Genomic DNA, 16,780 nt, shown 5'->3' on the forward strand with positions numbered 1-16,780 from the left:
AAGCAGTACAAAAGATGTAAAAACCGTGTGGTAGATAGTTACGGTGAGAGTGAATGTGATGAGTTTGTGTTCGAGAAAATGGGGAAACGAGAAGGCAAAGCTCTCAAGCTAGAACCTAGTTGCAGTAGCAAGAGCTCGTCTAATAAGTCATTCTTGAAATGGCACTTCGCTTCTATCAGCTCCAAGTGGAGTAAACCCTCGTCCAAAGACTCTGCATTGAAGAAGGGGTTTTGGTCTAGACATCATAACAACCGATCTTCATCAAGCATAGAGGTAAACTCTGAACTTTTTTCAAACCTGAATTGTGAAAGAAATGATAAGTCTTGTAATAACCGATAAGACATATTTCAGGGACTTAACCAGACATCTCAGCTATGATGAAACCCCTCGACCTGGATCAGAGGCATGTGGGTTATTTAGGAAAGCTTTGTAAAAAAACAGTATTAAGCATCAGTTTCAGCTTTAGCCCTTAGAGCTGTGTTTTTAACGTTTTTTTTGGATATTTTGTGTGTTTCAGTGTAACCTGTGGGGATAATTTTTAGTAATGAAACAAACATGTCATGTTAGAGAGATTTGTGAAATTGCCAGCCATGAGCCATTTACAAAAATTGTAAGAAGGTTTTGTTAAACAGCCATCTCTAGTTTTACATATAGCACGAGGTTTCGTTGTTTTTGTAAGTTTCAGAGGATCTCAAAATCTGCTCCAATTCTTTGCAACAAATAATGGAATTAAATCAAATTTTATGATTTGCTCACACTTGAAAGTATTGTTTATACCACCATGAAGAGTATACACAAAACATTACAATATTGGCTTACCAAAGTGTTCACAAGGCTCAGTTTCATATACAAATGTGAAGACTAACACCTACAGTTTTCACAAAATCTATCTTTTTTTTTTCTTTTATATGCCACAACAAATATTACAGATATACGTATAAGGTGTACTTATATAACCCCTATCTATAAAAATGCGAAGAGCGCGTTTTCTTGCGCTTCAAGAATCATACTCCCCAATAAAGGTTGTGAAAAAGCCCTGAAGCTTTTCAGACAACAAAGTCGTGTAATTGATGGGGATTAGAGAATCTGGCATCTTGCTGGTTTCCAAGGCCAACGTAGCGATTGTAATCATCAATACCAAACCCATGATAGTTCATCAAGCTGTCGTACTCTGCAGTGGTAGCACGGTCTGGTTTCGGATCTGCAAACACGAGATTCTCTCCTGCATCAGATGTATATGCGATGTTGTTGTTGTTGTTTCCTTGATTCTGTTGTTGTGAAGAAGACTCCTCGTGTTTGAGCTGAGAAGTTTCTTGCATTTTGTTGTTGTCTTGATTAGAGTTAGTCTCTAACTCTGAATCTCCAAACTCTTCTTTATACATCTCTTCGATCATCGGTTTCCATAGTCGAACTCTCGCGTTAATAAACCAGTTTGCAACCTTGAAAAATGTCAAGAATCAGAAGACAATTCAAATTAAAGCAAACAACAAAAAAGGTGAGATCTAGCCTTCTCTGTTACCTGATTTTTCGATAGTCCTGTCTGCTTTGAAAGCATGATTTTCTCTGATTCCTTAGGATATCTACAAAAACCTTGAAATGGTTATTATTACTCAAGCAAAGAGAAGCAAATAAAAGAAAGTGCCTTATTGAACCAATAACGTACGGGTGAAGGAAATGCTCAAAGAGCCAAGCGCGGAGTATAGAGACAGAGTTTTCAGGTAAGCCTCTTTGTGGTCTCCAAGCTGGTCTAACCATTCCAAGCTGTTGATGTAAAGCTCTTTGTTGTCTCAACCGTTGATCTAAATACCTAAGACGTGGTATCCTCTCACCTTGTTCATCAGAAGTCTCTCTCTCACCAAGCTTCCCTCTGATTACCTGAATCTGCTCTTTTATCGCGTCCCGCAAGCAACGGAAATGACGAGAGATTCTATTCAGAGCGACGGATGTGTAAGGCTTAGCTGCTCCAAGACCTGTTACCATCTCGAAAGACGAAGCTAAAGCTTCCATTTGATGGTGGTATTGGTTATACCTTTTATCTACCTGCAACAACAATCATCAAAACTTTATAAAAATTATAGTCTCACTCGCTTATAAAAAAAAGTATTCAAATTTTGAAGTGTTGCTACCTCATCCACCATTGTTAAGAGCTTGCTCTTCTTGTTCTGTAACTCCTGACGTTCTGAAGGAGATAACTCCTGCGGTTGCGGTTGCGGTTTCTCATCTTCTTTAATGTTATTATCACTCGACCCATTTTGAAAGTCTTGACCTTTATCGTTCTTCATCTTCTTATTCCCCAATTTCAATTCTTTCCTGACGCTAACAACTTCATCAAGCAACTGCTGAGTTGGTTTAAGGTAACGAGATCTCAGAACGCTACTCACAAACCCTGATGTCTCGTATCGGTAATTGTTGTAGAATCCAACACCATTGTTGTTGTTGTAACCAGAGGAAGGTATCATTTGGTCAGAGTGATGCTGTTGCTGTTGATGATAATGATGATGACCACTCAAGCTCTTCCCATTCTCATCCGACGACATAGTAGAAGCATTATTGTAATTCAGTTGGTTCGAAAGGTTCTGGTAATGGTACTGAAACGGAGAGACAGAGACAGCTGACTGGATCTGATTACCAAGGCTTAAAGAAAGACCACCACCGTGAAAACTCAGATCGTTACTTGACACAGTAACGTTCCCGTTGACGGCAACGTCGCTTGTTGTTGGTGGGATAAACACCATCTCGTTGTGTCGAACATCGCCGGAGACAATCTCGGAGAAAGATGCAGCAGAGGAAGAAGAAGCTTGTTGTTGTTGTTCGTTGAGGTAAATGGATTCATGATACATAGATTGCATGCCGACACTGTTTGGATAATACACAGCCATGGATTTGTGTGTGTTTTGTAATGTAAAAAAGATATAAAAAAATGTTGTTTACATCCGATTGAATCTTTTGTCTGAAAGAGAGAAGAGAGAGAGAGAGAGAGAGACGTGTAAGTTTAAAACTTGAATTGTGGATAGATAAGTAATAAAAGAACAAATCTTTGAAATGGTTAAAACATCATATTCTTTACGCCGCAATTACTGATGAATTCAAGAAAAGAAACCCAGAAATCCCTAAATCTAGGTAAAAGAAGATATCAAAACCCTAAATTAATCTTATTTTTCGTACAGATGAAACTTTCCACTTCAATCAGTGACGCAACCATAAAAAAAAAAAACAGAGCATGATGATGATGAAACCATGAGATATATACATAAAGTGTTCTTTTTATTTTTCTTGGTTATAAGAATTAATTCCACAGAGAAGATAATGATGATGATAAAATTTTCTAAAAAGGAAATCTTTTTATTAAAAAGAAACACAGTACACAAGTCAATCATAGGTTTGAATCAAGAAACTAAAATACTAAGAACAATCGAAATATTATAAAAGTTTAAAGAAAAAGGAAAAAAAATCACAACCTGAGATGATAAACTTTTTTTTAAAACCCCTACAAAAGAGAGATTGTGGATGTGACTGAATCAGGGAACACAGAGATAAAAAGAGAGAAGAAGAAAGAAGAAGAAGAACTTCGAACAGTCGAAGACAAAAAGAGAGAGAGAGAGAGAGAGAGAGAAAGAGAAGACACCACCCAATCCCAAGAGACGATTTTTATTATAAATTGCAATATAGTATTAAATTATAAACAATATTTTTTTTGGTGCTTTCACTCACAAAGAACAGAACCAAACCATCTTATCATTGGAACCTCGACAACAAACCCTGATTTTTAAAAAAATTTATAATTAATATATAATATGTTTAACAAATATTAGTATATCATTAAGGAGAGAAAATTTGACAATATCTACCAGTAATTTCTTTTTGTTTGGTTTTTTAATTCCAACCGAAGCTTCTATATCAAATTATCATTTTATATAATAGTTTTTGACTGTACCAACCATTTATAGAATAGCACGCACAATATTCAAGAAAGCGGTTTAGGCAGAAAGCGGTTTAAGCAACTGTCTAGGTGCTTTCTAGACGCTAGGCGTTCAGCAGATGTCTAGATGACCGCCTAAACCGCTTAAAATTACATAAATTTAATTTTAATATTTATTTTTGATTTTTAAATTACATATATTTAAATTATTATGTTTTATATCTATATTTAAATAAATGTATTTTTCTTACTTTTGTTTATAATTTATAATTTTTTAATTTTTATAACATATATTTTTATATAATTTTATATATATAATGTTTTATATTGTAAACGCTTAAACCGTCTAAAAACCGTTTAGGCCCCGACTAAATGTTCTAAACGCTAGGCGCTGGATCACTGCCCAGATACCACATAGCGCTTTTTTGAACACTGAGCATGGGTGAGCAGAAAATTTATTTATATTTTTTTGAGAGGATTATTATAGATAATAGAGAATATTTTTTATAAAATATTTTTAATATTCAAGTTAATCTGATTTTTTTTTTTTAAAAAAAGATTACTGGAACCAGAACGAATACTGTGTTGTCATTGACTTGACTTGGTGCTTATATATATATATATATAAAAGAATATAGTATCATTTAATAATATAAACAAGAGTTGAGTTTTTCGTATTCTATGTTTTTTTTTTTTTTGTGAAGTTTAATACTAGCTTGGAAACAAATTCAAGCAACCGTTCGAGTTGTTTTACTATTAAATTTGTCCACCAAAAGCCCTGATAGATTAATTCATCTCAAATTAGTTGTGGTTGTGCGATAAAAATCATGGGTTAGTCATGAACCAAACATATGTTTTTATTTCTTCTTACATGATTGCGGTAGGGATCCCTGGCTATAAGCGAACGAGAAACATGTGTTACGTACGTGAGAGAATATGATACTTCATAACTAATCTATGAAGTATAATTGTTATATTGTCATAAGACATAACGATAAATTTTTCTCTCTAAATACATTAATTAAAATCAATCAACAAATAAACATATTTTTTTGTGCTCTCCTACTGTTTTATCATAAGGCATACGGTGTATCGTTCGCGTAATACATCGGGCACACATTTCTTATTAAGTGACGTGCAAAAGAGGAAAACTAAAAATAACTCCCATTTATTCAGAATTTTCTATTTTCTTACATGATTCACATATAATTAAAATATAACTAGAAATGTCAACAAAACCAATATATTAAAAATGAAGTTACTAAAATTACAAAACCACCCCTAGACATAGAGAATTAGATTTGCCAGAAGTGTTGCTTTGAGGAAGAAGTGTTGCTTTGAGGAAGAAGTGTTTGTGTATGCTCAATTGCTTAATTGAGGGATTAAAGGACCCTTAACAACCAGTTGGTGACTACTGACTACCCAATTTCCTTCCTTGTAACGAAAAATCCAATAATTTGACTAACCCAATAAACATATATCTTCTTGAATCATCAAGTAATTATATATATATGTGACATGAGGAAAAATGTATTTATTCATGAACCAAAAAATGTAGTATGTTTTTATTTATAAAACAATAATAAAATGGAAGCTTTATGATGGGTCGATTCCTTGTCCCAAGAGGATCTATGGAGGTTGTGTAATAAATAATAGAAAAAGTAGAATTTGAATTAAAATGATGAAGAATTGAAATAAATAAGGTAGCTGTGTCGGACGCGAGGTTGGTGAAAGTGGCCAAAAAAACAAAAAGACTTGGACGCCAATTTGTTTTGTAGACGACGTTCGTTAACGGATTTGTGTCCATTATTCATAAATGTTTATTCTTTACTATTTTGTTTTAATTTTCGTATATTTTTGGTTTTATTCTTTTATTATTTTTTTTGTTTCTGGTTGAGTCTTGGTTTTGTTTATAGATTGGAACAGCCGACACAAACCTTTCAATGAGAATCAATGTGTTACACCAGATTATCTTCACTTATTTTGTTTAATAAGTGGATTTTTTTTTCTTTCTTTATTGTACAATTGGCAAAATAACGAATGGTGTGTGTAATATGGGAGTAAATCCAAATATATGAAAGGTTCAAATATTTTTTAACTTTCTAGAATTGTAGGTTTAATGAATGTGGATTTCTAAATTCTAAAGCGAATTATGATGAGTTTTATACTATTCAATTACTATGATGTAATATAATTTGAAGAAGGTAATGAATCCACGATGAGTGATGATATTGCTAAATGAGGAAAATGACGAGTAAGAAATCAACAGCTTTGGTTTGGACGAAAGCTCTCTCCCTCATTTAGTACACCTACATTATGACAGCTAATAATAATCAATATATCCTTAGTTAAGAATTATAAAAATAATCGCAATTTGGGGAAAAAGATAAATAGTCGAACTGACTATTGACATCAAAGTAAGAGTTCATACTTTATAGTTATAGTAGTATATGGTTGGATATTCACCGATGAATAGTAATGAATCCCATAGTTAACAGATGAAAACACAATTTCAAAACATACATAAAACAACGTAGCACATAATTAATTTTGCAGTGCATGAGATTTCATAGTCAGAAAATAATAATATTAAACCTCATGAATAATGGACACAAACTAAAGTGGAGTTTCTATGTTGGTAGTGGAACTAATTGCGAATTGCCTTTCTAAATAAATCCCATTAGGCCATACCGCCATACAGAGCCGGCCCAAGCCACAAGCTAATGAAGCTTGTGATTGTGGCCCTGAAAATAATAACTAATATTTCGGCCTTTCTTGATAAGAATCTCTTGTAGCTCTACTGGTTAAGTGTTAGGGGGAGTAGAGAATGGTAATGGGTTCGACTCCCACATTTGCAAAAATACATAAATTTCTTTTTTCATTTGTATGAGTTAGGCCTTTTTTTTTGTTTAAGCTTGTAGCCCTTAAAATGTCAGAGCCGGCTCTGCCGCCATAGTAATATGGTCTAGCGAAACTTCTGGTCCAACTAGCGAGTTTAAAGTCCACATAAGTTAAACCTCTTTGTAGCCTAGAGGCTTAACAAAACGGGATGATGTTCAATCAAACGGCACGGAGTGCAAAACCTTAAAAGAGAAAATTGCTTCTCAGTATCATCAACTGAGTTTGAAACAGGTCTACTCAGCAGAGATCCAAATTCGTGCCCATTCTCGTCTCTATTTTGATTTCAAAGCTTTGATTTTTCGAGGAATTTGCGAAGATCTAGACTGTTAAAAACCCTGGGATGTGAGTTAAGCGGAGAAGAAGAAAAAAAACAATGGCGAAAGCGTCGACGAGCGTTTGGGTCACAATGCAAAGGAAGAGATGGGCAATGTTGGTTTTACTGTTTGTATCTGTATCAACGGTTGGTGTGGTCCTCGTGAGATCTAGCTTCGAATCCTGTAGCTTAAGCGGCCAATTCATGAAGGAGAAGAGTGAAGTTAGCAGCGCCACGAAGTTTCAATCGAATCCTCTAGGTTTCATGAAATCGAAGCTTGTTTTGTTAGTTTCTCATGAGTTATCACTCTCAGGTGCTGATTTGATTCTCCTTTTTTGATCTGGGTTCTCGAAAAATTTCAACTTTTTTTCTGAAGGGATGATTGGTTTTGTTTGTGTGACAAAAGGTGGACCTTTGCTGTTGATGGAATTGGCGTTTTTGTTAAGAGGAGTTGGTGCTGATGTTGTTTGGATCACTAATCAGAAACCACTTGAAGCAGATGAAGTTATCTACAGTCTTGAACACAAGATGTTGGATCGAGGAGTTCAGGTTCTCTTAGTTTCTACCATTGGACTGCTTAATTTATTTTAAAGATGTTGTCTTGAGCTTCTTCTCATGAAATTTGCAACTTTAGTGAAGAGGAGTATCATTTACTATTGATTGACCAAGTTCTTTGGGGAGGTTTTTGGTCTTGACGTAAACTCTCTTGACTCCAGGTGATCTCTGCAAAGGGTCAGAAAGCCATAGATACAGCTCTGAAGGCTGATTTGATTGTTTTAAATACTGCTGTAGCTGGGAAATGGCTGGATGCTGTTCTCAAGGAACATGTTGTAAAAGTTCTACCTAAGATCCTTTGGTGGATTCATGAGATGAGAGGACACTATTTCAATCCAGATTTGGTCAAACACCTCCCTTTTGTTGCAGGGGCCATGATTGATTCTCACGCAACTGCTGAATACTGGAAAAACAGAACTCAGGCTCGCCTAGGGTCCGTTTCGTCCTATACAGAAAACTCAGTTGGATTCACTTATATTTTGCTTCTTGTAGCTTAACACTGTTCTATGGCTGTTGGAATACAGGATTAAAATGCCAAAAACTTATGTCGTGCACCTAGGAAATAGCAAGGAATTGATGGAAGTAGCTGAAGATAGTGTTGCCAAAAGAGTTCTCCGTGAGCACGTCCGAGAATCTCTTGGAGTACGGAATGAAGACTTACTCTTTGGCATTATTAATAGTATGCTATTATCTTAAGTCTTTCTTCTTCTCAGTTTCCTGAGGAGCATCATCTATTAACAAGGAGTAAGACTTCACGCGTCACCAAAAAATTTACTTGAGTTTGTTATTATTTTCAGGTGTATCACGAGGAAAAGGCCAGGACCTGTTTCTCCGAGCCTTCCACGAAAGTCTTCAGACAATCAAAGAGAAGAAACTTCAGGTACCAACAATGCATGCAGTAGTAGTAGGAAGCGACATGAGCCGACAGACAAAGTTCGAAACTGAGCTACGCAACTTTGTCCAAGAAAAGAAACTTGAGAGCTTTGTCCACTTTGTCAACAAAACTCTAACCGTAGCTCCGTATATAGCAGCCATAGACGTTCTTGTCCAGAATTCTCAAGCTAGAGGAGAATGCTTTGGGAGAATAACAATCGAAGCCATGGCCTTTAAGCTACCTGTACTTGGTACTGCAGCCGGAGGTACAATGGAGATTGTAGTGAACGAGACGACCGGTCTGTTACATAATGCAGGGAAAGAAGGCGTGATACCTCTTGCCAAGAACATAGTGAAATTGGCGATGCAAGTTGAGTTAAGGTTAACAATGGGTAAAAATGGGTATGAGAGAGTAAAAGAGATGTTCTTGGAACATCATATGTCACATCGAATAGCTTCAGTGCTTAGGGAAGTCTTGCAACACGCAAAGGCTCATGCTTCACGATGAGATGAGATCAGTAAACTACAATGTTTCTTGATCTCTCTCTTATTTTTTCTGTTCATAGAAATATACAATTCTACCGCATTGTTTTTTCTTTTCTTTTGTGTATACGAGTTGAGATTAGTTTTGCTGCTGAAATTAAACTACAATGTTTTTTGATATCACGAATACGAGTTGAGATTAGCTTTGCTGCTGAATTAGTCAAGTGTACATCTCCAGGGTATTAACTGATAAAACCAAAACGTACGGGGTCAAAAGTAGTATATGTATAAAATAGCGGGTTCTAATAGATATAAGTTACGAATGTTTCAGTTGTGAAAAGATCAAACGGGAAGTATATATAACAGATTCTTTATTGTTTGTTTTTTTTTTTTTGTCAAAATTCTTTATTGTTTGTTGAGCAGAGAACAAGAAAAACACAAAAAAAAATCTCAGAATCGTTTCGTATCCTTTTGGTGGTCCTTTTGATTAGCACTTCAAGGCTTTGTTGTAGGTTCGCTTCCATGGAAGACAGAGAAGAAGAGTCAGAGAGGAGGAGATCCAGGGCCATTACTCTGTATGTGTTGAAGCTCCGCATGCGCAAGTTACACCAAAGTTCACTCGATCTTGGTTCCTTCTAAACCCTAATTTTCCAGCTAGATTTTTAGCCAAACATGTCTGATCTTTAGGGTTTTATGATATGCATGACACTTGTTTTCTGGATTCAGCGATGATGCTACTGAAACAGTCCAAGAACGAGTTTGAAGAAACTGAACACATTCTCAGATATCTTACGACTACTCGTGCGGAAAGAGTTGGAGAAGTTGTGAAACCTCTAGAAAAAGAACGATGTAAATCTCTCTCTCTCTCTCACTTTTTCTTGATTTTTTTCTTTTTTTTCTTTTTTTTTCCAAATCATTCACTTTCACAAATTCAATCTTCAGTTCTTGTGAAAGGAGACGATGGAGGTCGTTACGTTGTGAACTGCTGCAGCGATGAGGATCAGTCAAAGCTAGTTTGTGGAACCAGAGTTACTCATGAGAAAAAGACATTGACGATAATGAGAATTCTCCCTCCTATGGTTAATCCATTGGTCTATAATATGGTGCATCGAGACCGTGGAGATGCTGTTAGCTACTCAGATCTTGGTGGTTTATCCAAACAAATCAGTGATCTTCGAGATTACATTGAACTTCCTCTCAAAAATCCTGGAATTTTTCAACGACTTGGTGTAAAGCTTCCCAAGGTTTGGATATGATTAGTTCTTTTGGTTTTGATTTTAAAAAAGAAGAAGAGAATTATTGGGTTGAGTTATGTTAATAGGCAGTACTTCTTTATGGACCTCCTGAAACTGGAAAGACATTGTTAGCTAGAGCCATCGCTAGCAACAACATGGATTCAACTTTTTTGACGGTTGGAGTTCATTCATATTTACAATGCTAGTTTTTTTTTTCCTTAGCTTATACCAAAGTTTAGGAAAAATTGGTTTTTTGTAGGTTGTTTCTAGCGCGCTTGTAAGCGAAGATTTGGAAGATAGTTCATTGTTAGTGAGAGATATGTTTAGATATGCTCGTGATCATCAAGTAAGTTCTCATTTTTTTTGCTTAATATAATGTTGTGATTTTTTTTTTAATTACTTACGTATGATGATCTGTGTTCATTAATTCTTCTGGTTAAAGCCTTGCATCATCTTTATGGATGGGATTGATGCTATTGGTAGACGTCGTGGATCCAGAGAAGGAGGAGTAAAAACTAGTGAATGTGACAGAGTTCTCATGAAGCTTCTTTCTCAGCTTGATGGATTGAATGAACTTGATAAGGTTGTCTTCTTCTTCTTCTTCTTGGACGACCTTTGTAGTTTTATAATCAATAGATTTATCAGTACTAGCATAAGTTCGTTTATGAATCATGGCTTTTGTTTTATTTAGGTAAAAGTAATAATGGCAACAAACAGAGCTGATGTTCTTGACCCTGCACTTCTTCGACCTGGTAGAATCGATAAGAAGATAGAGGTTCCATTGCCTAATGGAAATTCTAGAATGAGAATACTCAAGATTCATGCTTCTGCTAGAACTAAACATGGAGATATTGATTACGATAAGATCGTGAAATTATCTGAGGTTTGTCACACATACATTTATACATGACTTGTGTTTGTGTAAAGCAAAAGTGCAAAACAAAACAGAACTTATTTTTTTGGAAAAGTGTCTTTTGCAGGGATTCAATGGAGCAGATATGCGTAACCTATGTACTGAAGCAGGGATGTTAGCTCTACGTGCAGAGCGCGATTACGTTGTCCCGAATGATTTCATCAAGGTTAGTGTGTTTCTTCTTACTATGATCTTTGATCACTTGTTGCAATCTTTCCCCCTTTATAGCATAACTAAAACACTTTTTTTTTGTCAGGCTGTAACAAAACTAGGCGAAGCGAAGAAACTTGAATCCAGTGCACAGTACTATTGCTGATTTTGGGGAAGAATAAAGATAGAGAAACAAACAAATTCATCAAAAAAGAAGCACAGATCGAATTAGACTGAGAATCTTTGTTCTGTTTTTCTATGGTTTCAGTCAGTTCGAATCATCATTAGCTTCTCTTTGCATGGATTCATCGGAGGAATCTCCAAATTCCTCTCTATACGTCTCTTCTATCATCGGTTTCCAGAGTCTAACTCGAGCATTTATAAACCAGTTCGATACCTTTGATCATCATCAACAACAACAAAAAAAATGACCTCATTCAGAATCAGGATGATACCAAAAATTTAAAAGCAAGATCTTGATGTTGTAAGTATCATCAACATACATCCTGATTCTGAATGAGATGGCTCATCAACAACAAGGAGTGTACTTGGTTCTTGGAAAGCCCTGTTTGAGACGCCAACACCAGCTTCTCTGCTTCATCCGGATAACTGTTTACATTACAACAATCAAAAAATTATTTCTCCAACATTTATTTCGATCCACTGTTAGTTACGTAAACAACAAGAAAACTGACGGATGCAAGAAATGTTGAAAGAGCCAAGCTCGGAGAATAGCAACGGAACTCTCAGGCAAGCCTCTAATGGGTTTCCAAGCATGTCTTTGTGGTCCTTGAACCAAACCAAGACGCTGAAGTGATGATGAAGTGTTCTCATCGAACAAGCTGAGCTGTGATAAGCCAGAGCTTATGATTTTGGGAACATCTTGATGTTGAGAGATGATGAATCTCCGACGAACAGACTTGAGCTGAGAGATTATTGCTTCTTCAAGACCACCAAAATGTCAAGTTGAGATTAGCTTTGCTGCTGAATTAGTAAAGTGTACATATCTAAGGATTAAACTGATGAAAACCAAAACGTATGGGGGGGCAAAACTAGAATATGCGTAAAATAGCGGGGTTTTACAGGTATAAGTTACGAATGTTTCAGTTGTGAAAAAAATCAAACGGGAAGTATAAAACAGAACAGATTCTTCATTGGTTTAGCAGAGAGAAAGAAAACAAAAGCATATAAATTCTCAGAATCGTTCGCGTATTCAACATTGCTTAGTACTTCAAAGCTTTGTAGGTTCGCTTCCATGGAAGACAGAGAAGAAGAGTTAGAGAGGAGATGCGACGCCATTAAAACGTACAAGTCGAAGGTCGAACTTCGCAAGTTACGCCAAATACTACTCTATCTTGGTCCAGATTCCTTCTAAACCCTAAATTTTCAGCTAATTCTTTTGCCATACACATGTCTAATCTTTAGGGTTTTACAATATTCATGAGATGACACATTGCTTTCTTCATTTAGAGATGGCGACATTGGAAGATCGCAAGAAAAGGTTTCAAGAAACTGAACACGATCTCAAATACCTTACCACTACTCGTGCGGAAAGAGTTGGAGAAATTGTGAAATCTCTAGACAAAGAACGATGTAAACCACTCTCTCTCTCTCTCTCTCACTTTTTCTTGATTTTGTTTTTTCTTCTTCCCCAAGTCATTCACTTTCACAAATTCAATCTTCAGTTCTTGTGAAAGGAGACGGTGGAGGTCGTTACATTGTGAAGTGCTGTAACAAAGTGGATCAGTCAAAGCTAGTTTCTGGAACCAGAGTTACTCATCAGAAAGAATCATTGACGATTATGAGAATTCTCCCTCCTATGGTTAACCCATTGGTTTATAATATGGTGCATCGAGACCGTGGAGATGTTAGCTACTCAGATCTTGGTGGTTTATCCAAACAAATCAGAGATCTTAGAGATTACGTTGAACTTCCTCTCACAAATCCTGAACTCTTTCAACGAGTTGGTGTAAAACTTCCCAAGGTTTGGATTGATTTTGTTGTTTTGATTTCGATTCNCAAAAAAAAAAAAAAAAAAAAAAAAAAAGATTTACTGTGTTGAGTTATGTTAATAGGGAGTACTTCTATATGGACCTCCTGGAACTGGAAAGACATTGTTAGCTAAAGCCATAGCTAGCAACATGGATTCAACTTTTCTGACGGTAAGATCGAGTTCATATACAATGCTAGTTTTTTTTCCTTAGCTTATACCAACATTTAGGATAGTTTGGTTTCCTTGTAGGTTGTTTCTAGCGCGCTTGTAAGCAAATATTCGGGAGATAGTTCATTGTTAGTAAGAGAGATGTTTAGATATGCTCGTGATCATCAAGTAAGTTCTCATTTTTTTGCTTTATACTAGTTGTGAAATTTTTTGTTATACTTACGTATGATATAAGCTGTGTTCTTTTCTTCTGGTTAAAAGCCTTGTATCATCTTTATGGATGAGATTGATGCTATTGGTAGACGTCGTGGCTCCAGAGAAGGAGGAGCAAAAACTAGTGTTCTCATTGAGCTTCTTTCTCAACTTGATGGATTTGATGAACTTGATAAAGTGTGTGTCTCTGTCTCTTCTTTTTTCTTGCATCTTTGTAGTTTTAAAATGCATGCGCAGCAAAAAAATCATGTATGAATTAATCATGGCTTTTGTTAGGTGAAAGTAATAATGGCAACAAACAGAGCTGATGTTCTTGACCCTGCACTTCTTCGACCTGGTAGAATCGATAAGAAGATAGAGGTTCCTTTGCCTAATGGAGATTCTAGAATGAGAATACTCAAGATTCATGCTTCTGCTATAACTAAACGTGGAGAAATTGATTACGATAAGATTGTGAAATTATCTGAGGTTTGTCACACTTACATTCATGACTTGTGTTTGTGTAAAGCAAAAGTGCAAAACAGAACATAACCTATTTTTTTGGTAAATTTTCTTTTGTAGGGATTCAATGCCAATGGAGCAGATATGCGTAACATATGTACTGAAGCAGGGATGTTAGCTCTACGTGCAGAGCGCGATTACGTTGTCCCGAATGATTTCATCAAGGTTAGTAAGTTTCTGCTTATTGTGATCTTTGATAATGTGTTGCAATCTTTCCCATCTTATGATCATAACTAAAACACTTTTTTTTGTCAGGCTGTAACAAAACTAGGCGAAGCAAAGAAACTTGAATCCAGGCACATTACTGTTGCTGATTTTGGGGAAGAATAAAAAGATAGAAAAACATACAGAAGAAAGAGATAAAAATGACTGAAGAATTCATCAAAGAAAGAAGCACAGATCGAATTAGACTGAGAACCTTTGTTCTGTTTTTCTATGGTTTCAGTCAGTTTGAATCATCATTAGCTTCTCTTTGCATGGATTCATCTGAGGAATCTCCAAATTCCTCTCTATACATCTCTTCTATCATCGGTTTCCAGAGTCGTACTCGAGCATTTATAAACCAGTTCGATACCTTTGATCATCATCAACAACAACAAAAATGACCTCGATCAGAATCAGGATGATACCAAAAAAAATTAAAAGGAAGATCAGATCCAGAGGAGTGTACTTGGTTCTTGGAAAGCCCTGTTTGAGACGCCAACACCAGCTTCTCTGCTTCATTCGGATAACTGTTAACATTACAACAATTAAATATTACTTCTCCAACATTTACTTCGACCCACTATTAGTAACTTAAGCAACAAGAAAACTTACGGATGCAAGAAATGTTGAAAGAGCCAAGCTCGGAGAATAGCAACGGAAGTCTCAGGCAAGCCTCTGATGGGTTTCCAAGCATGTCTTTGTGGTCCTTGAACCAAACCAAGACGCCGAAGTGATGATGAAGTGTTCCCATCGAACAAGCTGAGCTGTGATAAGCCAGAGCTGATGATCTTGGGAACATCTTGATGAGAATTGATGAATCTCCGACGAACAGAGTTGAGCTGAGAGATTATTGCTTCTTCTAGACTACCGAAATGTCGAGTCATGGCTTGAAGAGCTAAACCGGTGTATACTTTGGATGATCCTTCTCCTGCTATTTCCTCAAATGCTGCAATCACTTGCTCCAATTGATTGCAGTACATGTCAAATCTTTCTTCTACCTGTCCATAAACCGGAGTTAACCAAAATAATGTTACAACAAAAACAGAGGAAATAATTATGGGACATTTAGGAAACCAATCTTAAAACATCTTAATTCAAAAAAATAATAATACTAACTATATGCATCTTAAAGAAACATACCATTTTTGGTTTAGATTTTTTGATCAAAATTTAAGGGTTTATGCTTTAGGTTTTAGAATTTTTGGGTTTAAGGTTTAGTCTTCAAACCTTAGATTTACTTATTAGACTGTAAGTTCTGGAGTTCATGGTTTAAGAGTATACACTGCTTTGTTAAATTAAACATATATAAACCAATTTAGACTATTTTCAAAGTTGTTTGGAAGATTAGAGTGACTGACCTGTTGCAATAAACTGAGAAGCTTGGTGATTTTGATATGAATCTCATGATTCTCAGGCAAAGACATGAAACCTGAACTGCAAAGTTCGGATTTGATTTCTGAAGACAACTTAAAACCGGATCTTTTCCTTCCTGGAAACAGCTGTTGGATTAGTATGTCGTTGCAAAGCTCAACATCTCTACCACCTATATCGATTACTTCTTCTACAAGGCACTGCACTGCCTTGGCATATCTTGAATCCAACAAAGTACCACGCAGAGATGAACACTCATGTCTCACCCTCACCCTAAACTCCTCCATCTTCTTTCAACTTGGAGATGTTCTGTTTACTCTTTTTGCTCCACATACATAAAATAAGTAACCAAGAAGCAATCAATATATATATTATTCATAATTTCATAATATATTTTATATTAAAAATTGGAAGTTGACTTGTAGCGAAGCTAGCTTTTGAAACCCATAAATACTAGGCCAATGCTAGTTACCAGTATAAACCAGAATGCCTCTAAAAATTCAACGAATAGCATTATATTTTGTTTTCTTCATTTTTTGATAATTGAGTAACATGATATATTCGGTGGACTTATTGCTTTTATAAATTATCAAATTTGAAATATGAAGAAATTGTTTGTTGAAATCTGTGGAGTTCACTGAGGTAGACCATTATTCGATTAGACCCCTCGTAAACTATATTTTTGTGGCAACCCATAAAAACTCTTTGACGTTAAAAAAACACTATTAGAGGTAATCCATGGTCAAAGCCAAGTTTAGAAACAATTATTGTGTTAAAGAAAAGCACTGAAGATTTTGAAATCACGAAGCACCTAGAGAGAGTAAGAAGTGCCAATGCTGCATCCTGCAGCAAAAGCACTATGCATAGTTACCTACACCTCCACCTACTAATAGCACTTAGTATTTAAAATAATGGCAAATAAATAAAAACAATTAAGGTAACACACCTGTCCAAAAGAATTTGGTTTTGTATATCCTTGTCAAAAAAA

General features: G+C 35.8%; 7 protein-coding genes across 11 annotated transcripts in view; 4 read left to right on the forward strand and 3 right to left on the reverse strand.

Annotated features, from left to right (window-relative positions):
- Window positions 1-631, forward strand: part of LOC104702283 — a 4,313-nt gene extending 3,682 nt beyond the window's left edge. For 4 of the 5 annotated variants that reach the window (XM_010418121.2, XM_010418117.2, XM_010418118.2 and 1 more), the window contains exons 5-6: window positions 31-273; window positions 352-631. In XM_010418121.2, coding sequence (XP_010416423.1) covers window positions 31-273; window positions 352-378 — 270 coding nt within the window. In that variant the 3' untranslated portion in view covers window positions 379-631. The remainder of the gene's footprint in view (window positions 1-30; window positions 274-351) is intronic. The other variant, XM_010418119.2, reaches the window with a different exon arrangement.
- LOC104702284 (BEL1-like homeodomain protein 3) lies at window positions 790-3,618 on the reverse strand. The gene is made up of 4 exons (XM_019227840.1): window positions 2,127-3,618; window positions 1,664-2,040; window positions 1,520-1,580; window positions 790-1,439 (listed from the first exon to the last, which is right to left on the reverse strand). Exons 1-4 carry the CDS (start codon window positions 2,877-2,879, stop codon window positions 1,047-1,049), a joined length of 1,584 nt encoding a protein of 527 aa, XP_019083385.1. The 5' UTR covers window positions 2,880-3,618; the 3' UTR covers window positions 790-1,046.
- On the forward strand, window positions 6,993-9,227 carry LOC104702289. Its single transcript, XM_010418127.2, has 5 exons — window positions 6,993-7,446; window positions 7,540-7,682; window positions 7,850-8,121; window positions 8,213-8,367; window positions 8,486-9,227. Exons 1-5 carry the CDS (start codon window positions 7,194-7,196, stop codon window positions 9,067-9,069), a joined length of 1,407 nt encoding a protein of 468 aa, XP_010416429.1. The 5' UTR covers window positions 6,993-7,193; the 3' UTR covers window positions 9,070-9,227.
- Window positions 9,349-11,600, forward strand: LOC104702288 (26S protease regulatory subunit S10B homolog B-like). The gene is made up of 9 exons (XM_010418126.2): window positions 9,349-9,672; window positions 9,771-9,893; window positions 9,987-10,288; window positions 10,366-10,455; window positions 10,539-10,625; window positions 10,722-10,862; window positions 10,971-11,162; window positions 11,260-11,358; window positions 11,449-11,600. The coding sequence occupies exons 1-9, from the start codon at window positions 9,567-9,569 to the stop codon at window positions 11,506-11,508; spliced, it is 1,200 nt and encodes a 399-aa protein (XP_010416428.1). The 5' UTR covers window positions 9,349-9,566; the 3' UTR covers window positions 11,509-11,600.
- LOC104704899 (BEL1-like homeodomain protein 11) lies at window positions 11,599-12,300 on the reverse strand (the record flags this gene model as incomplete). Its single annotated transcript, XM_010420909.2, has 3 exons — window positions 11,599-11,739; window positions 11,891-11,951; window positions 12,038-12,300. Coding segments are annotated over 3 exons (453 nt in total), but the record flags the coding sequence as incomplete, so codon positions are not given.
- LOC104702286 (26S protease regulatory subunit S10B homolog B-like) lies at window positions 12,815-14,547 on the forward strand. Its single transcript, XM_019227136.1, has 8 exons — window positions 12,815-12,935; window positions 13,028-13,326; window positions 13,418-13,504; window positions 13,585-13,671; window positions 13,765-13,893; window positions 13,993-14,184; window positions 14,278-14,382; window positions 14,473-14,547. Exons 1-8 carry the CDS (start codon window positions 12,815-12,817, stop codon window positions 14,545-14,547), a joined length of 1,095 nt encoding a protein of 364 aa, XP_019082681.1.
- Window positions 14,486-16,317, reverse strand: LOC104702285 (BEL1-like homeodomain protein 11). The gene is made up of 4 exons (XM_010418123.1): window positions 15,780-16,317; window positions 15,034-15,419; window positions 14,888-14,948; window positions 14,486-14,791 (listed from the first exon to the last, which is right to left on the reverse strand). Exons 1-4 carry the CDS (start codon window positions 16,077-16,079, stop codon window positions 14,663-14,665), a joined length of 876 nt encoding a protein of 291 aa, XP_010416425.1. The 5' UTR covers window positions 16,080-16,317; the 3' UTR covers window positions 14,486-14,662.

The sequence above is a fragment of the Camelina sativa genome, chromosome 7 (genome assembly GCF_000633955.1).
Source record: "Camelina sativa cultivar DH55 chromosome 7, Cs, whole genome shotgun sequence".
Lineage (NCBI taxonomy): Eukaryota > Viridiplantae > Streptophyta > Magnoliopsida > Brassicales > Brassicaceae > Camelina > Camelina sativa.